Genomic DNA, 24658 nt, shown 5'->3' with positions numbered 1-24658 from the left:
CAGAACGATTGCATGACTGGAATGCCTGTTTGTGTTTATATGTTCCCAGACTTAATAATATGGCGGGATGACATTTGGTATTACAGATGCGGTACAGCTACTACATTACCATAGCAACATCGCCTGCTAGTTTTGAGCTTCCATGGCCATGCATCAAGGCTAAGCAGTCTTGCATGTTTAGTGATAATACGCAATATAGGTTTTGTGCAATGATGTAAAGACAAAATTATCAGTAGCGTGACAGTAATCCTTTGGTGTAGCTAAATTTCACACAATTGATTGCATTTGCATGGATTAGAGGTTTTGGCTTCAATCTACTTTACTGTAGCTCATATGATACAATCAGATCAGGATACAGTTGCCATGGTTCACAGTACCAGTAGGCTTAACTGGCATTGTGGCAGTGCAGAAATTCATAACACATTCACACATTCCCCCTAAAAAAAGAGACTATTTGAGACAGATACAGAGTGACATAACACTTCATAGATTGAATTTTTGGATAGGATTCTAAGCAGTGAGTATGTAATATGGTGGATATAAATTCACAGTGATCAATGTTCTGTAGAGAAAAATGTGACATATTTAATTACAGTGATCCCTCGTTTTTCGCGGTTAATGGAAACCAGAACCCGTGTGAAAAACCGCGAAGTAGCGCCCCCGACTGCCCAAAAACTTTTTTGTGTGTGTGTGTTCAGTGTATTTATTCAGATTTAATATTGGAAAGAGATACATATGAGATGTTTAATTAAAGAAATAAATCAATTAAAATAATTAAAAACAAACTTTTATGTTCGGTATATATTTTAAGCACTTCAAATGTAATAATTATGATAAGTTTTAACATGTTACTGTCCCAGCGAATTATTTTCAAACAATAAAGTAGACAAATGCCTGTCTTTATTAAGTGCTTTATTGAGTGAGTCCACTCAAATATGCTTAAGCTGCACACTTATTAGTTGCCACAGCAACTGTTTAACAAGTTAAACGATGATTGACGCATGCGGCGCTTTGACGTTTCGGCTTCCAGGCACCTCTGGCAAGATCAAACCTTAATGTCTGTCGATTGTCATTAACTTTAAGAAACAACTCCGGTGCATCAGAGTCTTCAGTCTGTCAAAGCATAATATTGACATTTACGCCACTGTATTCTCATATTCAAAATTATCATACACTGAAACTTGCTGGAAACTGCCAAAAGTCCTGGAGTGAATTTGGACTTTTCTCCCCCTTAAAAATTGACAATAGCTTGAAATCTCTTACCTCATTAAAGTGTGCGTCCTGAGTGGCGGTGAGTCCAAAGCCACTCTGAAGGGTCTCAAAGGTGAGAAGGCGTGACAGCAATCGCTCAGCAATGAGCAAATCATTACCATAGAGGCGGCCGGTCGCTTCGGTGACATCACGGAGCTGGTGCGCGAGCTTCTTCTCCATGATTGTGTTCAGCTCTGTCTCATTGCGTTCAAGTGAATCCAGCTGGGTCCAAAAGAAAGAAATATCGAGATGTTTTGTTGTTTAAAAATGATAATAATATTACAGCTATATAATATATAATAGCTGCATGTATTCTTGACCAGTTAAAAATACTTTACAAATACTGTCTTTCTTTATAAGGTGAGTGGTACTTGTCAACATACAGCAGCATTAAGATCTACGAATGGCGGGGAAGTGCAGTTGTAAAGGTCTGGTTCCATCCAGCCTCTCTCAACATCACAGTGTCGGATGGCAGCCCCTACAAGCAAGTAAAAGATTTGTGTTGTGGTTGCTGTTGAAGCTCCATTCTAAAAGTTTACAATGTATATGGAATGAATGAACGAAAGAGTGCTGACTGACCCACAGAACCTTTTGGGCAAGGCACTGCAGCAGGAAGGTTGAACTTAGTCCGCGGCCACCAGATCCCCTGAGTGATGGTTTTGGGGCAGCCATCATAAATGACTGCACAAAGATAGCAAGAGCAACTTTGATTTGCTTCACATGCAGAGAAATGTAGAAAATCAATTTAAAAAGTAGAATTTTAACAGTTATCCCAAACCCAGTAGAACTGAAACACTGTCCTTGCCTTCACACCCTGAGTTTGTGACCTCAGCAAATGGGTTGTCGCACGTGTTGCACTGGCGACCAATCACCCCGGGCCGGCATGGGCACTGGCCAGTCTCGGAGTCACATGTCCGCGAAAAAGAGCCGACAGGGTAGCAGTCGCATGGCAGGCAGCTGTCCGAGCCCCATGGACGGTAGTGAAACTCCTGAGCACACACGAAATACACATGAGTGAAATCAGTGATAAATCGATCGTATTTTTGGGACTATAAGCTGCTAATTTTTTTCCCAGCATTTCAACCCTACAGCTTTTATAGGGAAGCAGCTTTTTAATGTATTTTTTTTAAATAACACAAATGGATAATTAGACATATTTTAAAAGGATGGCTTTCCGATTTGCCACGACATAGCTCTCAGCCACTACTAGCACTGATAAAGCTTGCCAGAAGCTCGTCAGACTTACTCAAAACTCAGGATTTTATAGATGAATATGGCTCCATCCGATACTATATGCTGCTAAAAAAGAACAATTTTAATTGATGGGCATCCACTATTAGCTACAACAAGAGAACGTGATGCTAGCGTTTATTAGCTGTTTTCAACAGGCACTCAGAAAAAGTTATTGCCACAGTATGCTACAACAAAGCTGCTATACATGGGCTAGTGCTAGGTGTTAACCGGTTTTAAGAGGATTTCATCCACTTCAAGTTTAGAGGGCAAGGTAAAGTGGATTAAGTGACCTGTTTTTTTTAAAGTTTGTTTTGAAGCATTCAGACAACACGAGCTGGTGACGTTGATGCGTGTTTATCTGGTTGATAAACAATTGATGTTGATGATCAATCAATATTTCTGTGCAACCTCTATGTAAATATTCAATGTTACGATATGGACACCTGTGGCTTATAGTCATGTACGGCATATATGTGGATTTATTTCGAAAATGTTGTGAAATTTGGCTGGTGCGCTTCTAATCAGGTGTGCTTTAAAGTCCAGAAATTACAGTAGCATTTTATTCATGACTCTTTTTTAAGGTGTGCCACCAACAAATTTTGTACTGAAAGCTACTATTATATAATAGGGTTCGCTTCAATATTCTAATTTTATTTTTTTAAACTGTTGCTTTAGACTTTGTTTTAATGTATTCACGATGTGCTCTCCAAAATATGATGTGTGTCCCCTACCTTGCATTGACATAGTCCACTTGTCTTGTTGCAGTCGGGGTCGAAGCCTTTATTGGCATCACAATGACATGGTCCACAGGTGGGAGAGCCCCACCAACCTCTTGGACACTGATGGTCAATCCTAAATTTGCACATAAAGACAGTCAACTTGGGGGAGACTACGGACACAAATGGGAGCCAAGTGCATTCGTGCACACTCTCAATGAGACAAATCACAAATCTCTGGTCTTGTTGCGCCGGTGTCAGAATTAAGGCATGTAATTTTGTATGTACTCAATGAATGAGCTACAACGTGCCTGTCAGGCAGAACAACAGATCCCCTGGCGGGGCGCTTCCGGCCCTTGGGCCGTATATGGCATCAACTAAAGAAATGGTTCAATGTGGGCTCAGTGTACTATTTATGAAAGTCATTTTGTATTTATGCCAAACATCCATTTTGGCATTATGCCTAAAAGGTTCAACCTTGGACCATTTTCACATATGCTTTTTTTTTTAATCGAAATGTATCATACAAGGCAGTGTTGTTTATGGCAGCACTTTTAATTTCCGTCTTAATCTTAGTCTTTTGGACGACAATACTTATAAGTCTTAGTCATATTTTAGTCATCTCAAAATGTGTTTGTCTTCATCTAGTTTTTGTTGACGAAAACCCAAGACTAATTTCGTCTAGTTTTAGTCGACGTTTCATAAAAATGTTTTCGTCTGTAAAATGAAAAAAACTTAATTATACCCACCAGGATGCCATGGACTCTATGTAAAAAAAGTTGTCTGAGAGTTTACGAGGACGCTTGCCATTAGCAATAGCCTGATGCTAACATGAACATAAATTGTATGCTAAAGCTACGAGTTCCATTTAGTGTGTGATGATCACTCAGCACAAGGTTTAAGAGGGCGCTCGTCGTTAGCAATAGCCTGAAGCTAACGTGAACGTGAATGTTATGCTAACGCTACGAGTTACATTTATTGTGTGCTGATCACTCAGCACAGACCATTAAAGGCTAAAGAAACATTGCATATTCTCTCTTCTTGCCAAGAAAAGAAGTCTAATCTTAGCGTGTGTATCTCAAAACAGACAATGTGAAGACTGGAGAGGACACAAGCAGGTGAATTGAGGGGGGGGGGGGGGGGGTGCATCAAATCACATGAGTGACACAACCAAACACGCATTGCGAACATGTGACAAAACATATGGTGCATTTTCGTCTCGTTCTCGTCTCGTCAGACGAATGAATGAATGAATGAATGAATGAATTTATTGTCATTGTCATCATCATCAAAAAAATCATTGACAGTTTCAGAGTGTGGAATTTTACCCGAAGGAAAGACGAAGACAGACAAGGAAAGACGGGAAAAGCAGATGCTTTCCCTGGCGAATCTGGCATTCGTGCCACTATATTTTAGTCTCCCAATAAATGTTTTTAGCTCGTTATCGTCTCGTCATCATCATTAAAAAATTGTTTGTCGACGAAATATTTCGTTTTAGTCATCATTGACGAAAACAACACTGATACAAGTTTTTAAGTTGCATTATTTCTTCATTATTTATTATTAGTTGCATTATGCTGCCAATGAATGGATCTATTATAATGGAGAAACAAACCTATTTTGACAGTACTGTCCATAGTGGTTGTCTCCACAGTCACAGATATAACCATTGGATGTGCTGGGCTTCCTGTGGCACTGGGCTTCATTTTCACAAGGATTCAGATGGCAAGCATCAGTGCAGCCTTTCCCATAGTAACCTGCAAGAAATAAAGTTTGTTTATTATATACAGTGCTGCTCGAAAGTTTGTGAACCCCACAGCGATGGTCAGATTTTTTGTAAAAAAAAACTAAAATAACCTTATTAAATGTTAAGTTATACCCAAATCCACAATACTGACATTCCAAATAATGGACTGAAACAAAAGAAATAGTTATATTGTCATTCTTTATTTAACAAAAGTGGTTGATTTAAGAAAAACTCAGATATCATGTGTGCAAAAGTATGTGAACCCCTTCAGTTAATAGGATATTGCGCCTCCTTTTGCAGAGATTACCTCAACCAAACGGTTTCTGTAGTGACTAATCAGCCTCTCACATCTACTTTGGGGGATTTTTGCCCATTCTTCCTTGCAGAACGCAGTCAGTTGAGAGAGGTTTGATGGGCGTCTGGCATGAACTGCTCGCTTCAGGTCCCGCCACAGCATTTCAATGGGATTTAGGTCAGGACTTTGACTGGGCCAGTCCAGAACACGAATCTTCTTCTTTTTCAGCCATTCCTTGGTTGTATTGCTGGAATGCTTTGGATCATTATCATGTTGCATGATCCACCTTCTGCCAAGCTTTAACTTCAAAACAGATGGCGTCAGGTTATGTTCTAGGATTTGACAATATTCCTCAGAATTCATGATTCCCTGGACTATGTGGAGTTGTCCAGGTCCTGAGGATGAAAAGCAAGCCCAGATCTTGACATTCCCACCTCCATGCTTCACTGTTGGGAGAAGGTTCTTTTGGTGGTATGCAGTGTTGACTTTTCGCCAGACATGGCGGTTTTGGTTGTGACCAAACAGTTCAATTTTGCACCTACATCAGTTGATGAAAACTCTTTTTAATTTAGTCTCGACAACACAACTGTTAAAAAAACAAAAAAAAAACTACTGAATTGATTGATTAGGAAATCAGGTTGAAATAATAGAAAATTCCAAAATGTTGAGGGGGTTCACAAACTTTTGAGCAGCACTGTATATCGTTTTTGCGTTCCACTGGAATATGAGCAGCAGAATACAAATACCCCTAACATTTCCTGGCCAAACACATGATGGAAGAACAGGCACTTTGCTGCAAAACCATAACAATTATTTATGCATACGATGCAAGAGACAGATGTGGATATTTTGAAAAAATGTTAGATATGAATATTTTTGCTACCAGTGAATACGTTATACTGAATGCGAATATTAACAAAGTTGTCATCCCACTGTCCTACTGACTTTTAATAAGTGTGAATAAGACCAAAAATCTTAAAGGTTTGGATTTCAGGATCCATCAACAGAAAACATACAACCCATCTAAAGCAAGTGCCTTGGTGCCAACGTCTCTCAAACACGCATACGGAACTCCTTCACACACATACTTTACATGTGTACACATACATACACAATCCACTACCTATACATCTATACATCTCCATTCATTCACCATGGAAACTGACAGAGTAACGTGACGACGGCCTTGGCTTTGTTCACACTTTTAATGACACGGGCCTCGAGACGTCAACATGGGAGAGGAGAGAGTCTAGCTGTCGGATGTGGTGAGATTTCAGAAATTAGACAGCCAAGCGCCTGAAAGCTTTTATAAGAGGTAACATTGAAGCAGTCTGCCCTCTCAGAGTTTTGCTCTAACTACAAAATGGGAATCGCAATTCCCTAACATAGACATACAGAATGCGGCACAGAGTAATAAGGTGTAACTATCGCACTTAACTGAAATAATTGTAAATAATGTAATTGATGTCACAGCATATTCAACACCGGAAAAAAAGACCTCTTGCGACACTGATACGACATGACTGCTTTGATGAAAATTTCTGGTCATATTTTTGATCGCACTCCTTGGGCAAGGCTGAGAAGTTAGAATTTTTATTTTTATTTTTATTTTATTTTTTCCTAGCATTGCACAAATTCTGCAAATAGCGGGAATAAGCATGCCATTATATGAATTTTACTACTTCATCAGTACCTAAAGCATTGTGTCTTACAACGCATTCATGGCTGAAACTAATGACTACAACAATTGATTACACCTGTTTTGTTTTTTAACTCAGATTTGTATGTGATTTTATTTACAGTGTAAAATAAATAAAATTATGATTCTTTTACATGTTTTCTCTATAACATGTAAGTAAATTGTCAAAAATTGTGAACATTGTTTCCAAAGTTTTTTTTCTCAAATGTCTTGTATTCAATTAACAAATTAGTCTGATTACATGGTGGATTTTAGTTTCAGCATCTCTTATTTTTGAAATATTTTATTGACATACTCCATCATTTAAATTAAAAATTATAAAATTATAAAAATATTCTTATTTTATTTATTTACAGTAATTCATGTATTTTTATTAAATTTTACTAAGAATTTATGAATTTTTATTTTCAATCAGCATTTGGAATCTGCCAACACTGCAAAAGGTACCAAAAGATGGTTTAATAACCATAGTCTTACCCTGCTTGATTGGTCAGCAAACTCCCCTGACCTGAACCTAATACAAAAATCTATGGGGTGTTTTGAAGAAATTTTAAGACATCAGACCCTGACTATATCGATGGTCAGAAGGCAACTACCAAAACAACCGAGGCTTCCATTTCACTTGCGCAGCCTGACAGGTCTCTATGCCAAGGTACATCGATTTAGTAATCCAGGGAAAAGGGAGCCCAATCAAGTATTGAGTGTAGCAAAATGAACAGTTTTCAGAAGCCTGACATTGTAGTTTTCTAAGGTAGTCGACTGGAGTTTAGGTTTTCATTATCTTTAAGCCATAATCATCAAAAATATAAGAAATAAAAGACAAAAATATTTCACTTTGTGTAACGCACTTTTACAAAATTATTAATTTTTTTAATAGTTTTTGGATTGAAAAGGGGAAAGTACGCAATAATATCTCGTTAAAATCATGGCGTCTTTATTCATGCTCTCGCTTATTCTCACCTACAGATAGGGTTTTGCTGTTTAAAAGATTTTTTTTTTTAAATGCCCTCCTGTTCCAAATTTTTCTTCCCCCAGAAAATTGAGATATTAAGCTTTCCAATGATGTATCACACACGCATATAAGACAATTATGAAATTTGGCCAAATTGGGGGTCTCAGAGCGGAACTTCAAGTCACCTCAGTGTTTTCCGCCATATACAGTATATACACTAACGTTCATAAGTTTGGGGTCTAAGCGACTCCAAACTTTTGAACCGTAGTGTACATAATAAAAATTCCCATATGTACACTACGGTTCAAAAGTTTGGGGTCGCTTAGACCCCAAACCTTTGAACGGTAGTGTATATGTATCATTATTATTATTATTTTTTTTTTTTTTTTACAATATTTTTACAATATTCTAATTGAGATGCACCTGTACATCAAGGTACATGTTTAATAAGCAAATCACTCCAAGGGAAAATGACAGTTAATAGTAAAAACCAGTATGCGAGATAAAATGATTCAGTCAGATAGCCGATCTAGGGACTTGCGTCATTGGCTAATCTTCTTTTGCTAAATTAACTGCAACAGTGGGTGACTGGCAGCAGTTTTATTAAAAACTGTGAGGAGACATTTTAGTTAGAGTATACACGACTATCAGTGAGTGCAATATCAGTATTTTACCTCGCCAGCTCAGGCTGCTATTGCAACATATTGCTGATAGCAAAAATGTCACATTAGTGAATGTCTTATTTAAAATTGTGCATATTGTATTTTGAAGCAATCGCATACAGTCATTTGCATGTGTTTAGTCTCTCAAATGAAAGGGAATTATTGAGTGCTTACCTCTCTTTTTTTCCCTTCCACTCTGCTGTTATTAAACTTTTATTTGTGTCTGAGCTGCACTCATTGTACAACATTGTCAATTTTTAATGATCATTGTGCCAATGAAATATAATGAAGGCTGTAGTTTAAAGTAAACAAGAGCATGCGCGGGAAGTTTTTACATGTTTAGTGGGGTGCGCATGTGCCATTGTGTCTATGTGTGCACAGTGTTTGACGCTAATAAGATGTTAGCATTAGCTGAAGGGCTAGTGGAGGATGCTCCAGGAACAGCACTGCCTGAACGCTTCCTCTCCTATGCTGCCGGGCCCCAGGCCTCTAAACAAATGCTGTATGCCCTTCATCTTGCATGCCATATGCAAAAACTCATTTCTGTTTTACGCCCTTCATTATTGCTGCAAGCAGTTGATCTAATTTTCTAACTTTTTTGTTTGCAACTCCTCTTGAACTTTATTAATGTTTCAACTTAGCAGGTACTTAGTTGACTTGGGCTTGGCACTCATACGAGGATTTTTCAAATCTTAAAAGATTTATCAAATTGTTTGTCTGAGACAGATATCACACACGAAGGTAAACGAATCAGGCATCAACTCTGCTGAATTAATGACTCAGTCTTTTCATTTTCTCTCTCACCTATTGTGCAGAGCTATTCAATAAGTGTGTCGCCCGTGTTTCCAGGACTATTTGAAGAGATGTTCTCATGATCTCGTACTTTCCTCTCTTTGATGCCCCAAATCACTGCTGATTATATTATTCCCATCTGTTATTACATTCACTTAATTAACATTAATATTTTCAAGCTGTCTGCTCCTCCTCTGTTTCAAATTCCTGTAGCATTTTGGCTCATTTTATCATCTGTTTGCTCCTGCTGTTGTGAATGCTTTAATCTCTTCTCATCTGCCTCATTAGACTCAGCGCACTATGAAGTGCTATGAGCATCATTCAGTCATTCAAAAATTTACCGATTTGGTTAATTTTATGCCTATGCATAAAAAAACAGCATAAGAGCCTAAACGCCGTTGCTCTTGTTTAAAAAAAAAGAAAAGAAAAAGTTTCTGTAAACTGTTTAAGACATTTTTGTTGTACCAAGTTATCAAAATGATATTGAATTTAATGTACAGTGAAAATCCATTTTACTTTTTCACCCACAGAATGCAATTACAACTCTTTCCTTCCTCTTTGCAATGCAGATATGACTTGCAATTCATTTGTCAACCGGTGAAGATGATTCCAACAAGTAGCCAACCTATTACTCACCAGCTTCACATATGCAGGTGTGGCGCTCCCATTGATCCAAACAGCGGCTGTGGCCTGGACATGGAGATGAGACACACGGGTTCCCGACATTGCAACCGATCTCCACTTTGACAGTTCTGGAGGGGCGCGGCAGTGGAGGGCCATCCGGTCTCACACCAAGGCGAACACCCTAGAAAATGAGAGTTGTATCACATACATTTTTTAATATCATATAATCTTTTTGTTATGAGCTCACACATTTATTTATTATCCATCCATGTCGTCTCACCTGTATGCACCCTCTGATCCCGTTCTGGACCTCACCAGAGCCCAATACTCCTCCCACATGCAGATGTTTCACCTTCAGTCCATGAATCTCATTACCAACTATTGCTGTTCCCTAATGGAGAGGAGAAGAACGAGAGAGGTCAAAGGTGAACAGAAAAGGCAAAAGATTATCATTAATAATAAACGGGAACTGAATTCATGAATGGAAAAGCATAAGAATTTCATTGAAAAGGAGTGTTTAACCTTGTAAACGGTAATGTGTTACGAATGAAGATAGCAAGGTTATCAAACATTATTTTGACTAAAATCTAAGGATGAGGAAATGGTTGGATAAAAAGATCAAAAATAACCAAGTTTTGGGGATAAAAAAAAAAGCAAACTGATTCACTGAAATATTTCTAAATATATTTTCTCTTGGGATTACATTACCAATGACTGTATTTGTGTTAAAGGTAGGCTAGAAGAATAGTTATGGAAAACTGCAGACAGACCATTTGACTTGATTAAATAAATGAAAACAATCAAATCAGATCGATCCACAGAGGGCGAATGCTCAGGAAAGAACAGTGACAGTGTCATTAAGCAGCCACGGCTGGGAATATCAAACAACAAGCATGAAATATAAATCAATAATCCACATTTACAGAGTTAGTTTTGCAGCAGTATGAATTGATGTTTTCCTGACAGTCACTACCAAACAATTTCAAAGAAGATCACTGTCTAATTAACGGAGACAGTGTATCATAATGTCATACGTCATTGGCTGCTAATATCTCACCAAATTAGCTATCTTACAATTTTTGTGCATTTGATATGGTTATATTTTTAGGATCTTTCACATAACAAAAAAAAAAAAAAAACAAACAAACAAACAAAGCTATGTTTTTTGACGATTGTTTAGGCGCCATCAGCCCTAAGTGTGTCATTCAAACAGCCGGGTAGGCCTAGAAAAAATATTTTTCTTTGGCTTAGTTAATCGTTATACTGTAATGCAAGGCAAAGCAAATTGATTTGTATAAAACAATTCAACATAAGGTATTTCAAAGTGCAAATAAAACCATACATTAAATTCACATTAAATCATTAAGACAGTTAAAAACAAAAACAATTGAAACGGGAAATAGAATTAAAACCAGAAAATGAATAAAAAGTGTTTTGCTGTAATAAAGCCCTCTGTGAATGCTGCTTGGCAAAAACATATTTGTGCGCAAATCCAATTAAAAGTGTGAACATAATCATTTATTTTTGTTTTTTACAATTAAAGTGCACTTGCATATGCAGGGCAGTGACCAACACAGTACAGTAGAATGAGCTGCACCAAAAGAGCTACTGTAGAATGACTCATGCCTGGTGAAGGTCTCTATATCACCTGTACTTAGCTGCTTTAAGATTTCTTGCTTTGCCTTTGTGACAGTTTCTCTTAGCTTTTCTCTAAATGTAAAACTCAAATAATAATTTGTTTTGACTTCACATCTCTTACTTGGTATAGTCCAAAGTCAAGTCGAAGTGTGGCAACATAACGGGTTTCGCGGCCACTATGAACGTCTCGCAGCTCCAACTGAAGGTCATGCCACCGTCCGTCTGCCACTTGAACTTGATCCAGCCTCAACCTCACGGGTCGCGTAGAACCTCGAGTCACAGAGAACACAAGCTGACCATTTGTCACCTAAAGGTTGAAAGAAAACATGGGGAAAAACTTTAGATGGGCCAAATAAACATGAAGAAGTCCACAACAAGGAAATCCAGGTTTAACAACCTGGAACAGCAGGCTGGTGTACTGGCCAGCCTGGGCTTGAAGAAGCGTCCCCTCTCGGGCTCTGGTTCGGAACACCAAGCCCAGGTACCAGGGCGTGGAGATGGTCACGTCATTCTTTAAGTCCCACCAGAGGGCACTGTTTCCCAGGAAGCGATGGGGGTGTGGCATCACTAAAGAATGATAGGAATCGGGCATAAAAGGTGTGACATACTGGAAGATCAAAACGGTGATGATTCATCAGATGAGTCATTGAACTTGAGAGGAAATATGATGCTGAGCAAATCAAATATTACTCTGCGTGTGTGTGTGTTTTACACTGATTGAGTAGAGTTTCCCTGAGAGATAAAAAAAAAAAAAAAAAAAAAACCTCCACTCTCACACTGATGCCAGAAAAAACACTGAAAACACTGTCATTTGAATGCTAAACTGTTAGCATCACACAATGCTGAGATGACAATAAGCATACCCATTTGTGTGTCCTTGAAAGCCAAAGAGTCTCATGAATATCCTTCATCAGTGTGCATTTTCTTTGTGACCAATTTGGTATCTCATTTAACCTACAACCATTTCCAGCATTTAGACAAAATACAACTGTAATTTTCTAAATTAGTCACGGTAAAGTTTCGGCCACAAATTCTGAGTACATCACGGCTAGCAACATGTAAAGTGAATCTAAGCTATCGACTGAAAGCATTATTTTGATATTTATTTGATTTTAATTGGGAAGCATGAGAAACATCCACAACTCAAGTGTTCAGTGGCAAGATAATGAAGCAAAAAGAAAATAAATATCAACATTTTACTCTTTTTTTGGGGGTGGAGATGACGAAATTGGGGTGGAACTCAACTTTTATATTTCCAGAACGACAAAAAACACAATGTAAAAAAATAAATACAAAATGGTAAGAAATAAAATAAATAAATAAATAAATTTTACAGTGCAAATGGCAGTAAGTTAACATTTGTGTTGAGTACCAACAAATTAAGGGGTGTTGAAAACCAAATGTAAACAATATAAATCTTCTGTACAAATTGACGTGAGTTACACAAGACGACATATGATAATTTTTTTGAATGTTTTTTTTATTTGGACACTTTGCTTTATTTGATGTGTATAAAAGTGGGTGTTGACTTAATGAGAAAAACTGGGTCCCTTGGTGACAAAAATGACAAAATAGCTCACTTATTCATCTGCTCTCCAGTTTTTTTTTTCTGACAGTCAAACTAGCCATTTAAGTTTTATCAAGCACTTTAACACTGGATGTGTCACACATTTACGCATATAATCTTTGAAGCCTCGTCAGACTGACCTTACGTCACCCACTTACCAGTGATTGGTCTCATTTGAAAGTGTGGAAGTTGATGTCCACACCTGTTTTTACTTGAAGTCCATTGACCAAGTAAAACGGGAAATAATGTCATTTGAATTTTATAGTTTTATTGCAGTCATAAATAAGAATTAAAACACTGAACCATGTGTTTATGTCCATATTTCCATCATTTCTTGTCCTTTTTCAAAACCGAAAGCACCACAAAAAGCTACATATCACAGGAGCCATTGTGAGGTCACGAAGGATGGATGTAATGTGAGCATATTAATAAATTGCTGAGCGAGGCACCACCTAAGGAGAGGGAGGAGAGGGAGGTGATGAAGCGAGCAAACGCCAGTTGGATTGAGCGGGGGACTTTGAAACGTGCGTAATGAATTGAAAATGTAGCGTAAGCTAATGCATTATTTCATCAACTCAAAGAGACTGGGCCAGATTTGTCGTTGTTTTCTTCGTGCGCAAACAGCGGAAGAGGGGGCTGTGTGATGTAGCCCTGTGTCCTGTTCAAGGGGAAACTGAGTAGCATGCCTGAAAATTGAACTTAAAAAAATATTGACAATAAACTAGTTAACACTTTTTTTCAATGTTATATTTTTTTTCACAATCTTTTCAATTTGTAAAGATATGTGTTTGTTCCAGAAACTATCGTATGTATAATGCATTGATAAGGTGATGGGTGCAATACCTAACCTCACAAGGAGATATTCTCCAAACCCTCTTTGTGTTAGATGATATACATATACTGTATATATATTCAAAAACTACAAACTATTCAGTCTCATTTTTTTCTGTTGAATGTTTATCCAAACAAGCTGAATAAATATTATCAAGCTTCACAACATCAATATTAGAAATTTTGACAGGAAAATGTTGGGAATTTTTTGTTTTCTGGGGTCCAAAATGTTGTTTATAATTGGTCAGTGAAGAAAACAACAGTGTGGACATGAAGGTTATGGTGTCCTGAAAAAAGGGAGCCAACCAAACCACTGTGAACAGTTTTTTCTGTGAAATATCAAGGCAACATCAAAGGCATGCAAATTCGGACAAAATAGGCTGTTTACAAAGTTTACACTTGCAGTCTGTTCCTGCTTTTGATTCATGTGCACTATTTTACTCATAAAGAAATTTTCTAAACCTGATCATATTCTACAGTCTGACTCCTGCTCATCCTTGGTAACAGCTTTTCATCTTCTGCTCCGAATCCCTTGTGGTCTGTTCACTCCTCTAATGTGTTCTGCCCTCAGGCTCAGCAGTCAGCTCCATCTTACTTTTGGTTAAGGAAAAAAAACTTTTAAATGATCATTTTATATGAATAAATACACCCATTCTGCTCCTCTTCTTCAATCTTCCCAAGAAAAAGCTCACTGGAAACTTGTGGTAGTTTTAAACTGATGAATTTATTCTAACTATTAAATATTTTAAAATGTAATACGGTTTTATACAGCAAAATGGATTATATGAAACTGTAATAGGCTCTCACCATGGCTGCAGTCCTTCCCTCCATACCCAAGAGGACAGTCACAGGAGAATGTCTCCCAGCTGACCCTGCAGGTTCCTCCATTCTGACAGGGGTTGGACTTGCAGAAAGGAAGTTTGGCACTGCAGCCTATCATAAAGGTAAAAATCAGACACCTCAAAAGGTTTTAATGAAAATTCATTGTATTAAAAATCACTCTTGATACAATTGAGAATAAATCTTGCTTCAAAAGGGTACTTGCATTGTGGCCATTCAATCATTACATCAATCATGATCAATTTAGCTTTTGTACTAAAATAAATAAGCGTTGTTAACACCGACTTAACAAGCACATTTTACAGATAACTATGGTTCATTAGCATTGCTTACCTGGCTGTGTTCCATTGTTAGCAATAAACCCAGCAAGGTCCAGCGGCTTGTTGTCAATGTGCAGCTCCTTCATGCACCCGATAAACTCTCTGGTGCCAAATGGGAAGTTGTCCGGAACGTTGGGAACCCCACCCAGGAACAATGGGCCAGTTAGGTCAAGAGACCTGTGAAATAAGGAAATATGGATTAAGAGTTTTTAGTAAATTGTTTATTTGTTGCTTTCATTCCTCAACGTGTTCTTTGTTGCCCTATTTGTAGTCATATATCATAATTATTCAAGTATTATCCTGCCATGGTTTGTGTCTCTTTTTCCCATGTCTGTTCGGTCTCTTTGTCTGTCCCCTCAAACCCTTTTCTGGCGTGCTGCATTTTCAATACACACCTGGCTATAAACAACCACAGGGAGAGTATATACCGTAACTTTCGCACTCTATAAGGCACCACACACCAAATTTGACAAAAAAAAAAAAAAAAAAAAAACGGCACAATTTATTTGACAGCGGCATCATAAGATTGTCATAAGACCAAATAAACCACCACGAAGCTTTGAACCAATTGGCTGCAAAGCTTCATTTCTTCAAGAAGCTTCATTTGACCATCACTGTTCTCTTGGGGGAGACAGTCAACCTATGCTGCCACCTCCTGTCAACACTGTTGTCGTCCAACATGCCTCCTAGCATGCATTGCAGCGCTACAGATGTAAATAACAAATCAAAATTCATATTCTGTGCTAAATTTTTCTTCAGTCACTGTTCTAGTTGTTCCATTAATTCAGTACTTCTCAAATTGTGGGACGCGCCCGACTATTTTTTCAGTCAAATTTTTTGGCATATTGTCCTCACGAGTTAATGTTTCCAATCATTTTGAATTATTATTTACTGATTTTAATACATTTTATTTTTTCAATATCAAATGGTCAGAGATGTACCTTGAGTGTATTTTTACAGTTTAGATGCGACTTTTTTTTTTTTAATTCAGTCAAATTGGTGCGCTTGATGTTAATAAAGTTGTACTTATTACATATTGATCCATGTTTCTTTTTTTTTTTTCTTTAATAGAAAAAAAGGAAACAATGTTAGGCAGAGGCATACTTATAATAGTAATTTTATAGACAAATGATACTATTTACAGTGGCTGCAGAGTTTGGGGGAGCGCGAAATATGTACGTCTTCCATGGGGGGGCGTAACAGAAAATAATTGAGAAGCACTGCATTAATTGCTATTTATGGAATTTGGTAACACTTTATTTGACAGTGGCGCCATAAGATTTTCATAAGACCATTATAATATATGACATGACACTGCTATGAGCATTATTGAATGCTTATGACAGATGTCATTTTGTGTCATCTGGCAAATTATCTACTTTTTGAATTGATGTAAACGATCCAAGCTGGACAAAAACGGAGTTTGTGACATTGACATAATTTGCCGGATGACACGTAATGACATCTACAGTGCCTTGCAAAAGTATTCGGCCCCCTTGAATCTTGCAACCTTTCGCCACATTTCAGGCTTCAAACATAAAGATATGAAATTTAATTTTTTTGTCAAGAATCAACAACAAGTGGGACACAATTGTGAAGTGGAACAACATTGATTGGATAATTTAAACTTTTTTAACAAATAAAAAACTGAAAAGTGGGGCGTGCAATATTATTCGGCCCCTTTACTTTCAGTGCAGCAAACTCACTCCAGAAGTTCAGTGAAGATCTCTGAATGATCCAATGTTGTCCTAAATGACCGATGATGATAAATAGAATCCACCTCTGTGTAATCAAGTCTCCCTATAAATGCACCTGCTCTGTGATAGTCTCAGGGTTCTGTTTAAAGTGCAGAGAGCATTATGAAAACCAAGGAACACACCAGGCAGGTCCGAGATACTGTTGTGGAGAAGTTTAAAGCCGGATTTGGATACAAAAAGATTTCCCAAGCTTTAAACATCTCAAGGAGCACTGTGCAAGCCATCATTTTGAAATGGAAGGAGCATCAGACCACTGCAAATCTACCAAGACCCGGCCGTCCTTCCAAACTTTCTTCTCAAACAAGGAGAAAACTGATCAGAGATGCAGCCATGAGGCCTATGATCACTCTGGATGAACTGCAGAGATCTACAGCTGAGGTGGGAGAGTCTGTCCATAGGACAACAATCAGTCGTACACTGCACAAATCTGGCCTTTATGGAAGAGTGGCAAGAAGAAAGCCATTTCTCAAAGACATCCATAAAAAGTCTCGTTTAAAGTTTGCCACAAGCCACCTGGGAGACACACCAAACATGTGGAAGAAGGTGCTCTGGTCAGATGAAACCAAAATTGAACTTTTTGGCCACAATGCAAAACAATATGTTTGGCGTAAAAGCAACACAGCTCATCACCCTGAACACACCATCCCCACTGTCAAACATGGTGGTGGCAGCATCATGGTTTGGGCCTGCTTTTCTTCAGCAGGGACAGGGAAGATGGTTAAAATTGACGGGAAGATGGATGCAGCCAAATACAGGAACATTCTGGAAGAAAACCTGTTGGTATCTGCACAAGACCTGAGACTGGGACGGAGATTTATCTTCCAACAGGACAATGATCCAAAACATAAAGCCAAATCTACAATGGAATGGTTCAAAAATAAACGTATCCAGGTGTTAGAATGGCCAAGTCAAAGTCCAGACCTGAATCCAATCGAGAATCTGTGGAAAGAGCTGAAGACTGCTGTTCACAAACACTCTCCATCCAACCTCACTGAGCTCGAGCTGTTTTGCAAGGAAGAATGGGCGAGAATGTCAGTCTCTCGATGTGCAAAACTGATAGAAACATACCCCAAGCGACTTGCAGCTGTAATTGGAGCAAAAGGTGGCGCTACAAAGTATTAACGCAAGGGGGCCGAATAATATTGCACGCCCCACTTTTCAGTTTTTTATTTGTTAAAAAAGTTTAAATTATCCAATAAATTTTGTTCCACTTCACGATTGTGTCCCACTTGTTGTTGATTCTTGACAAAAAAATAAAATTTTATATCTTTATGTTTGAAGCCTGAAATGTGGCGAAAGGTTGCAAGGTTCAAGGGGGCCGAATACTTTTGCAAGGTACTGTATTATAAGCATTCATTGATGCCCATGATAATGTCATGTCATAATTATGACGGTCCAATGACAGTCTTATGACACCGCTGTCAAATAAAGTGGTACCTATTTACCCAAATAAATCAACAAATGAGCCGCACTGGACAATAAACTGCAGGATTCAAAATGAGGGAAAAAGGTAGCGACTTATAGTCCGAAAATTACGGTACAACAGAAAAATATATCCAGATCCACCATTCTGCATGATCATGCAGCTGAGGGGGAAAAAAGAAAAAAAGGCGGGGAAAAAAATAGGACATGAAATAGGGATTAGCCAACCCCATTGAATATCTTGTCAGAAGAAATAATAATCATAGCATAAGCACAGCTTTGGTTGGAAATCAAAAGATAATGGTGGTCTAAAAGATTCAAGCGAAGAAGGAAATTGAAAAGAACACAGAAAAATAGACAAGAAGATAGATGAAGGAACAAGAGATTGTATATGACTGACATTAAATAGCAAGTGGATTTCAAGGCGGAGGGGTGACAGAACAGAGAAAAGGAGAACAAAAAAATTAAATTGGTTAGTTTTCAAGTGACATCAACAAAATAGTAATAATAATAACAAAGGGAGGGAATGATAAAAGGATGTCAGGAAGCAACTGGGGAGGTAGAAGAATAAACAGATTAAATCTAAATTACAGCAAACATCAAGAGAGTACAAGTGAAGAGGTGGATGAAAAGACAGAAGGTGAGGGGAGGGAAGTTGAGGAGGGGAAAAAAATGTCACATTACATAAAAAATAAGACATGATTGGGCTGTCACGGTGACATTTTTGCCCTTCATTATGATTATTTGGCTTTTATTTTATGTTTTTTTTTTTGCAGAGCAGGCAATGGTTAAACACCATAAGTCAAACGTTGAGTGACAAACAAGAGATCTGCCTTTAACAAATTGGGAAAAAAATGCATCATCAAAAGCCGCCCCTGAGTAAAAGGAGACGAGACATGCCTTGGGGGAGATATCTCCAGTGGTTCTTTAATCCTTCAAGCTTTTCTTCATGCTTACATGACTCAGTCAAAGTGATTACGGCACCCAAAGGCCAGACATAAAGCGAGAAACAGAATTTTACAAGCGTTTATGGAGCTGTGTTTAGCTTTACCAAGTCTGCCTTACAGTCGAGAAGTACGACCCTCGACCAAAATCCCTCCTGTTTGGAGTCAGTTTGGTTGCTCCCTTAAATTTCTTGATTTTTTTCAGCAGGTGTCATTAAGAAACAGAGAATCATACCATCACCGAGTGAGAAAATGAACCTATGCTGTCTGTACCTACGCCAAAGCAGATGTACTACTTCAACTGGTTATTTGCAAATACTGTAAATGCCTACAAATGTCTAGTGACAATGCATTGGCCCAATAGGTTTTTTTCTTTTTTGTTGTTATTATATTACGGATAACGATGGGATTAAAGAGCGAAGTATGAGCAGGCAATGCTGAAATAAATGAAGATTAAGTGTGAGACGGGTAATAAGATCATTTGAGAGATACAACTAATCACTAAGGAGCATGCAGTCAACTGTTCATTAAAGGCGACTTATCATCCTAATTTCAGGCTATTTTCATTCTGAAACCCGAGGGGAGCAGTAGCAAATGATTTACAAGTTACAAACATATCCATAGAGTACATCCTATACTGGCCATGTCATTGTAAAAATAACATTATAGGATGAAAATCGGACACACTCACTTCTTGCTGCTGGTCTGTTTGCCCTGAGCAGCACAGCTGTAATTTCCAAGCTGTGTGCCAAAGCGGAGTGATAAGGCTGTATCGCAGTCGTCAATGCTCACGACTGCAATCTTCTCATCTGAGGGACCCTGGGCCTCCCCGCTCATGCTGCGCTTGGGCTTAAAGCACAATAAGACAAATTAAATATGGACTCTGACGGAAATTATGTGAAAAAGATTTTTGTGAATTGAGGCATTATTGTATGACAGGATATGTTTTTTGGGAGACATCCAAGCAGGCTACAAGAAATACTATGCCTGGTCTTAGGGTAACTACTGTGTATCCCACTGGGTAACGTCCAGTTCTTTTCATTAATGTGGTCAACATGTACACTATGTTACAATTTGTCATACACTGCTGGCCAAAAGTATTGGCACCAATGCAATTCTGTCAGATAATGCTCAATTTTTCACAGAAAATGATTGCAATTACAAATGATTTGGTAGTAATATCTTCATTTATTTTGCTTACAATAAATTTTTTTTTAAAAAAACACAAAAGAGAATAGGGAAAAAAAATTCTCCCAGAAAATGATTGCAACTACTAATGATTTGGTAGTAATATCTTCATTTATTTTGTCAAAAGAGAATAGGGAAAAAAATTAAATCGTTATAGTTTTAAACAAATCCAAAAATGGGCCGGAAAAAGTAATCTCTCTCTAATTTGTGTAATTAACAGCACTTGTTACTTATCTGTGGCACATAACAGGTGGTGGCTATAGCTAAATCACACTTGCAGCCGGATGAAATGGATTAAAGTTGACTCAACCTCTGTCCTGTGTCGTCGTGTGTACCCCATTGAGCATGGAGAAAAGAAAGAAGACCAAAGAACTGTCTGAGGACTTGAGAAGCAAAATTGTGAGGAAGCATGGGCAATCTCAAGGCTACAAGTCCATCTCGTAAGACCTGAATGTTCCTGTGTCTCCCGTGTGCAGTGTCATCAATAAGTGTAAAGCCTATTTTCCGTGGCTAACCTCCCTAGTTGTGGACGGAAAAGAAAAATTCACAAAAAACTTCAACAAAAGATTGTGCAGATGGTGGATAAAGGACCTCGACTAACATCCAAACAAGTTCAAGCTCTTCTGCAGTCCGAGGGTACAACAATGTCAACCCGTACTATCCGTCGGCGTCTGAATGAAAATGGACTCTATGGTAGGATACCCAGGAAGACTTCTGACCCAGAGACATAAAAAAGCCAAGCTGGAGTTTGCCAAATTTACCTGAGAAAGCCAAAAACATTAGGGGAGAATGTTCTCTGGTCAGATGGGACAAAAGTAGAGCTTCTTGGGAATAGGCATCAAATTAGTGTTTACAGGGGAAATAAATGAGGCCTTCGAAGAAAAGAACACGGTTCCCAGAGTCAAACATGGCGGAAGTTCCCTGATGTTTTGGGGTTGCTTTGCTGCCTCTGGCACTGGACTGCTTGACCATGTGCATGGCATTATGAAGTCTGAAGACTACCAACAAATTGTGCAGCATAATGTATGGCCCAGTGTGAGAAAGCTGGGTCTCCCTAAGAGGTCATGGGTCTTCCAGCAGGACAATGCCCCAAAACACACTTCAAAAACCACTACAAAATGGTTTGAGAGAAAGCTTGGAGACTTCTAAAGTGGCCAGCAATGAGTCCAGACCTGAATCCCATAGAACACCTGTGGAGAGATCTGAAAATGGCAATCATTTGCATCATCCCTCATCTGGGAGAAATTGAGCATTATCTGACAGAATTGCAGGGGTGCCAATACTTTTGGCCAACAGTGTATACTATATATGATAGCCCCTGTTATGCATTAGATGACACTGCGACATTAAAGTTTCAATAGAACATTCAGAAAGATTTTCATAGGATGAAAATTATTTTTATTCTAATTGCTATGATTCCTATTTGCAAGAATGGTTCATTGGGTGGCTAATCACTGAGGTGGCTAATCGCCTCGTTGGCAGGTTGCACAATTAGACTAGGTTCCTATTATAGGTATTAATGCACAAATTCCATTTTTTCGTGTTTTTCCGACTCGAGTCAGGCATTAACTTATCGGTCTGAACGGGACAAGTCGCGTAGAAGTGGAACATTTCAAATCCGATCTGAGTCACTATCGTATGTGGTTCAAATCCAATCTGGGCCACATTTTTTCAGAATGTGACTGGCGGTCTGAACTGTCAAGACTCCCAAATCGGAATTCATGCAGCAATTGCGTCAGCAAAGAGCAAGAGGCACGGAGGACGGGAGCCATGTATGCATTAGCGCCTAGCTTGAACGCTGCTTTTAAGCACGAAGCGGGCTTGACCACAGTCATAAAAAAAAATAATAAAAATGAAGAAAAGAATAAGCCTTACAATTTTCGATTTTTCATTCTGTGCGCCGAATGAGCAATATTTCATTATTGCACACATGGCCGAGTCGGGGCAAACTGACGCACCCACGTCATTTCACACACACACGTCAAGGCTCGTGTGTGCGTGTATGTGTTCTATCAGTCCATACAAACTTTGAATATAAGACTAAACGGGGACTATTAATGTCTCTTATTTGTGTCCTCTTTTTGGAAATCAAAATATGATCACTCTGGAATGACATACAGCTACCATGTGTAATTTTTTTAATGCTTCTGCGCATGTGGGTCCCTTTGCTGAGCGCATCTCGGACTGCGAATTAGTACGCATGCGTGATACTTGAATGGTCTGATTGGACAAAGGCAGTCTGAACGGATACGCCAAAAAAACGGATATGGCAAAAAATCGGATTTGTGCATTAAGACCTGTAGTATGAACCTACCATGAACCTCGCCATGGATAAAGGCTAACGGAGCAAGCGTATCCAGATGAATGAATGAATTAATCTGCGGTTGTTTCAATTGTATGTTGCTAAAGTTGCCAAAGCTTGACTTAGCTTTATTTGCATCACTCTTCCACTTAAAATAAGAGCAGAAGTGGTCAGTTGAAAATGAAAAAAAAAACATGTTAACAAACAATAACAGAGGAGGTTCAATGGAGAGCTGTATTCATGGCCACATGGAAATTAAATTCCATTTCACTAAAGTGTGGAAACAACATTTTCATACATTGTGTAGCCTCATAAGCAGAAGCGATATTCTTCAAATAAAACTGAACTGTGTTCTGCACACCAAATTCTATTATAAGTCTGACGATCAGTCCAACATATACCAGTGGGATACACTTCTAATATCTCATACCAAGGACAGGAAAAGAGGTATTGCTCAAGCAAGGCACAATAAACTGATTGGTCACGCACAATCTGCAGGGTAAGAAAGGAAGACAGACATCATGTATACAGTCATACTCACATAGCGTATAGCTGGCTGAGGAAAATAAAACAACAAAAGAAAATTAAAGGTGATGCGCATTCACAGTGCATGGCTAGAATGACAAGCAAACACCCACGTGATGGTATAAACAAGTTTGCTCTCAATAAAAAGCTGTGTTGGCATAAAATCTATTCTGCAGACACAACAAAAGCAATTCAAATTCAGAAGAGAGCCAAGGGATATGGCATCAATATGCAATTAAATATGAAATATGACAAAATAATCAATTAATTGTTGTATGATATTCAATAAATGTTGTGGTAAACTCACCTTGTTGTAATAGTGGATGTGAACTGTGTGCCATTCCCCATCACTCACACCTCCAGGAAGAAAAGGACTTACTAGGGTAGATGATTCACCTGCAGGTATTGAAAAAAAAAAAAAAGATATAAAAAGATATATATAGATATATATCAATAAAACCACACATTGGAAACTTAAACTGCATACTGTATATTATGGAGATACACAGTGCTAATGGTTTGTTGGCGAAGTCTAATGTAGCAAACATACCTGTGGAATACTTGAGAACCACCTGTCCTTCTTGAATCTCCAAAGCAATAAAGTCGTGCTTCTCGTTAAACCGCCCATTGTAGAATAGAAGACCGTTGCTCTCAAGTGTTGCAAAACTAGAAAAATACATGCACACACATATATTTTTGTTTCATGGCATGTTCATGAAAAATGCACAGGATATTCAAGAAAACTCAACTTTGGTTGGCACTAGTATTAAATTGTTGATGGTTGCCCAGTAATATGATAGTAACAAAGTTGAAAAATGAATGCACAAAAATGATGCACTGAGAGTGATGGAAAGGCTAACATTTCACACGGTTCTTTGCAAGGAAAAATAATAATAATAAAAAATTAACACAATAGAATAGAATAGAATAGCCCTTTATTGTCATTATACAGTTGTGCAATGAAATTGTGGAGCATCTCCCTTTACAGTGCAGGACAAGTAAAAATCTCGAAAGTGGATAGAATAAAAGAATCTAATCTAAATAAATATAAAATATGTATGAGTCCTATGTTCAGGCAGTGCAAATAATTGAAGTGAGGTAGCAGCAGTTGACAGTGAAGGCATTGAATATTGCAGATTCATCTTGCACGAAAATAAGTATTGCACATAGAATATGTGTGAATAGAAGTTAAGTAGCAGAAATTGACAGTGAGGCAGTGAATATTGCACTTAGTAAGTATTGCACATCGTATATTGCATGTAAATGAATATTTGACATTGGGTGATGTGGTGTTACATATGGCTGTTCAGGGTGGAGATGGCTTGAGCAAAGCTGGAGCTCAATATGTTCCTC

At 38.2% G+C, this 24658-nt stretch overlaps 1 protein-coding gene across 3 annotated transcripts in view; it reads right to left on the bottom strand.

Moving 5' to 3' along the window:
• The window catches only part of celsr3 (cadherin, EGF LAG seven-pass G-type receptor 3), a 116969-nt gene that overhangs the window by 33432 nt on the left and 58879 nt on the right, over positions 1-24658 (bottom strand). For 2 of the 3 annotated variants that reach the window (XM_057829949.1, XM_057829951.1), the window contains exons 5-20: positions 23856-23971; positions 23613-23701; positions 23322-23336; positions 19982-20139; positions 15181-15344; positions 14815-14940; positions 12007-12176; positions 11731-11916; positions 10252-10362; positions 9984-10152; positions 4816-4957; positions 3216-3336; positions 2057-2240; positions 1831-1932; positions 1635-1729; positions 1264-1473 (exon numbers count right to left, since the gene is read on the bottom strand). In XM_057829949.1, the coding sequence (XP_057685932.1) occupies positions 1264-1473; positions 1635-1729; positions 1831-1932; positions 2057-2240; positions 3216-3336; positions 4816-4957; positions 9984-10152; positions 10252-10362; positions 11731-11916; positions 12007-12176; positions 14815-14940; positions 15181-15344; positions 19982-20139; positions 23322-23336; positions 23613-23701; positions 23856-23971 (2158 nt within the window). The remainder of the gene's footprint in view (positions 1-1263; positions 1474-1634; positions 1730-1830; positions 1933-2056; positions 2241-3215; positions 3337-4815; positions 4958-9983; positions 10153-10251; positions 10363-11730; positions 11917-12006; positions 12177-14814; positions 14941-15180; positions 15345-19981; positions 20140-23321; positions 23337-23612; positions 23702-23855; positions 23972-24658) is intronic. The other variant, XM_057829950.1, reaches the window with a different exon arrangement.

Source organism: Corythoichthys intestinalis, chromosome 2, assembly GCF_030265065.1.
Source record: "Corythoichthys intestinalis isolate RoL2023-P3 chromosome 2, ASM3026506v1, whole genome shotgun sequence".
Taxonomy (NCBI): domain Eukaryota; kingdom Metazoa; phylum Chordata; class Actinopteri; order Syngnathiformes; family Syngnathidae; genus Corythoichthys; species Corythoichthys intestinalis.
Note: the sequence above shows the minus strand (reverse complement) of the source record. Positions and strands in the feature narration are given on the sequence as shown.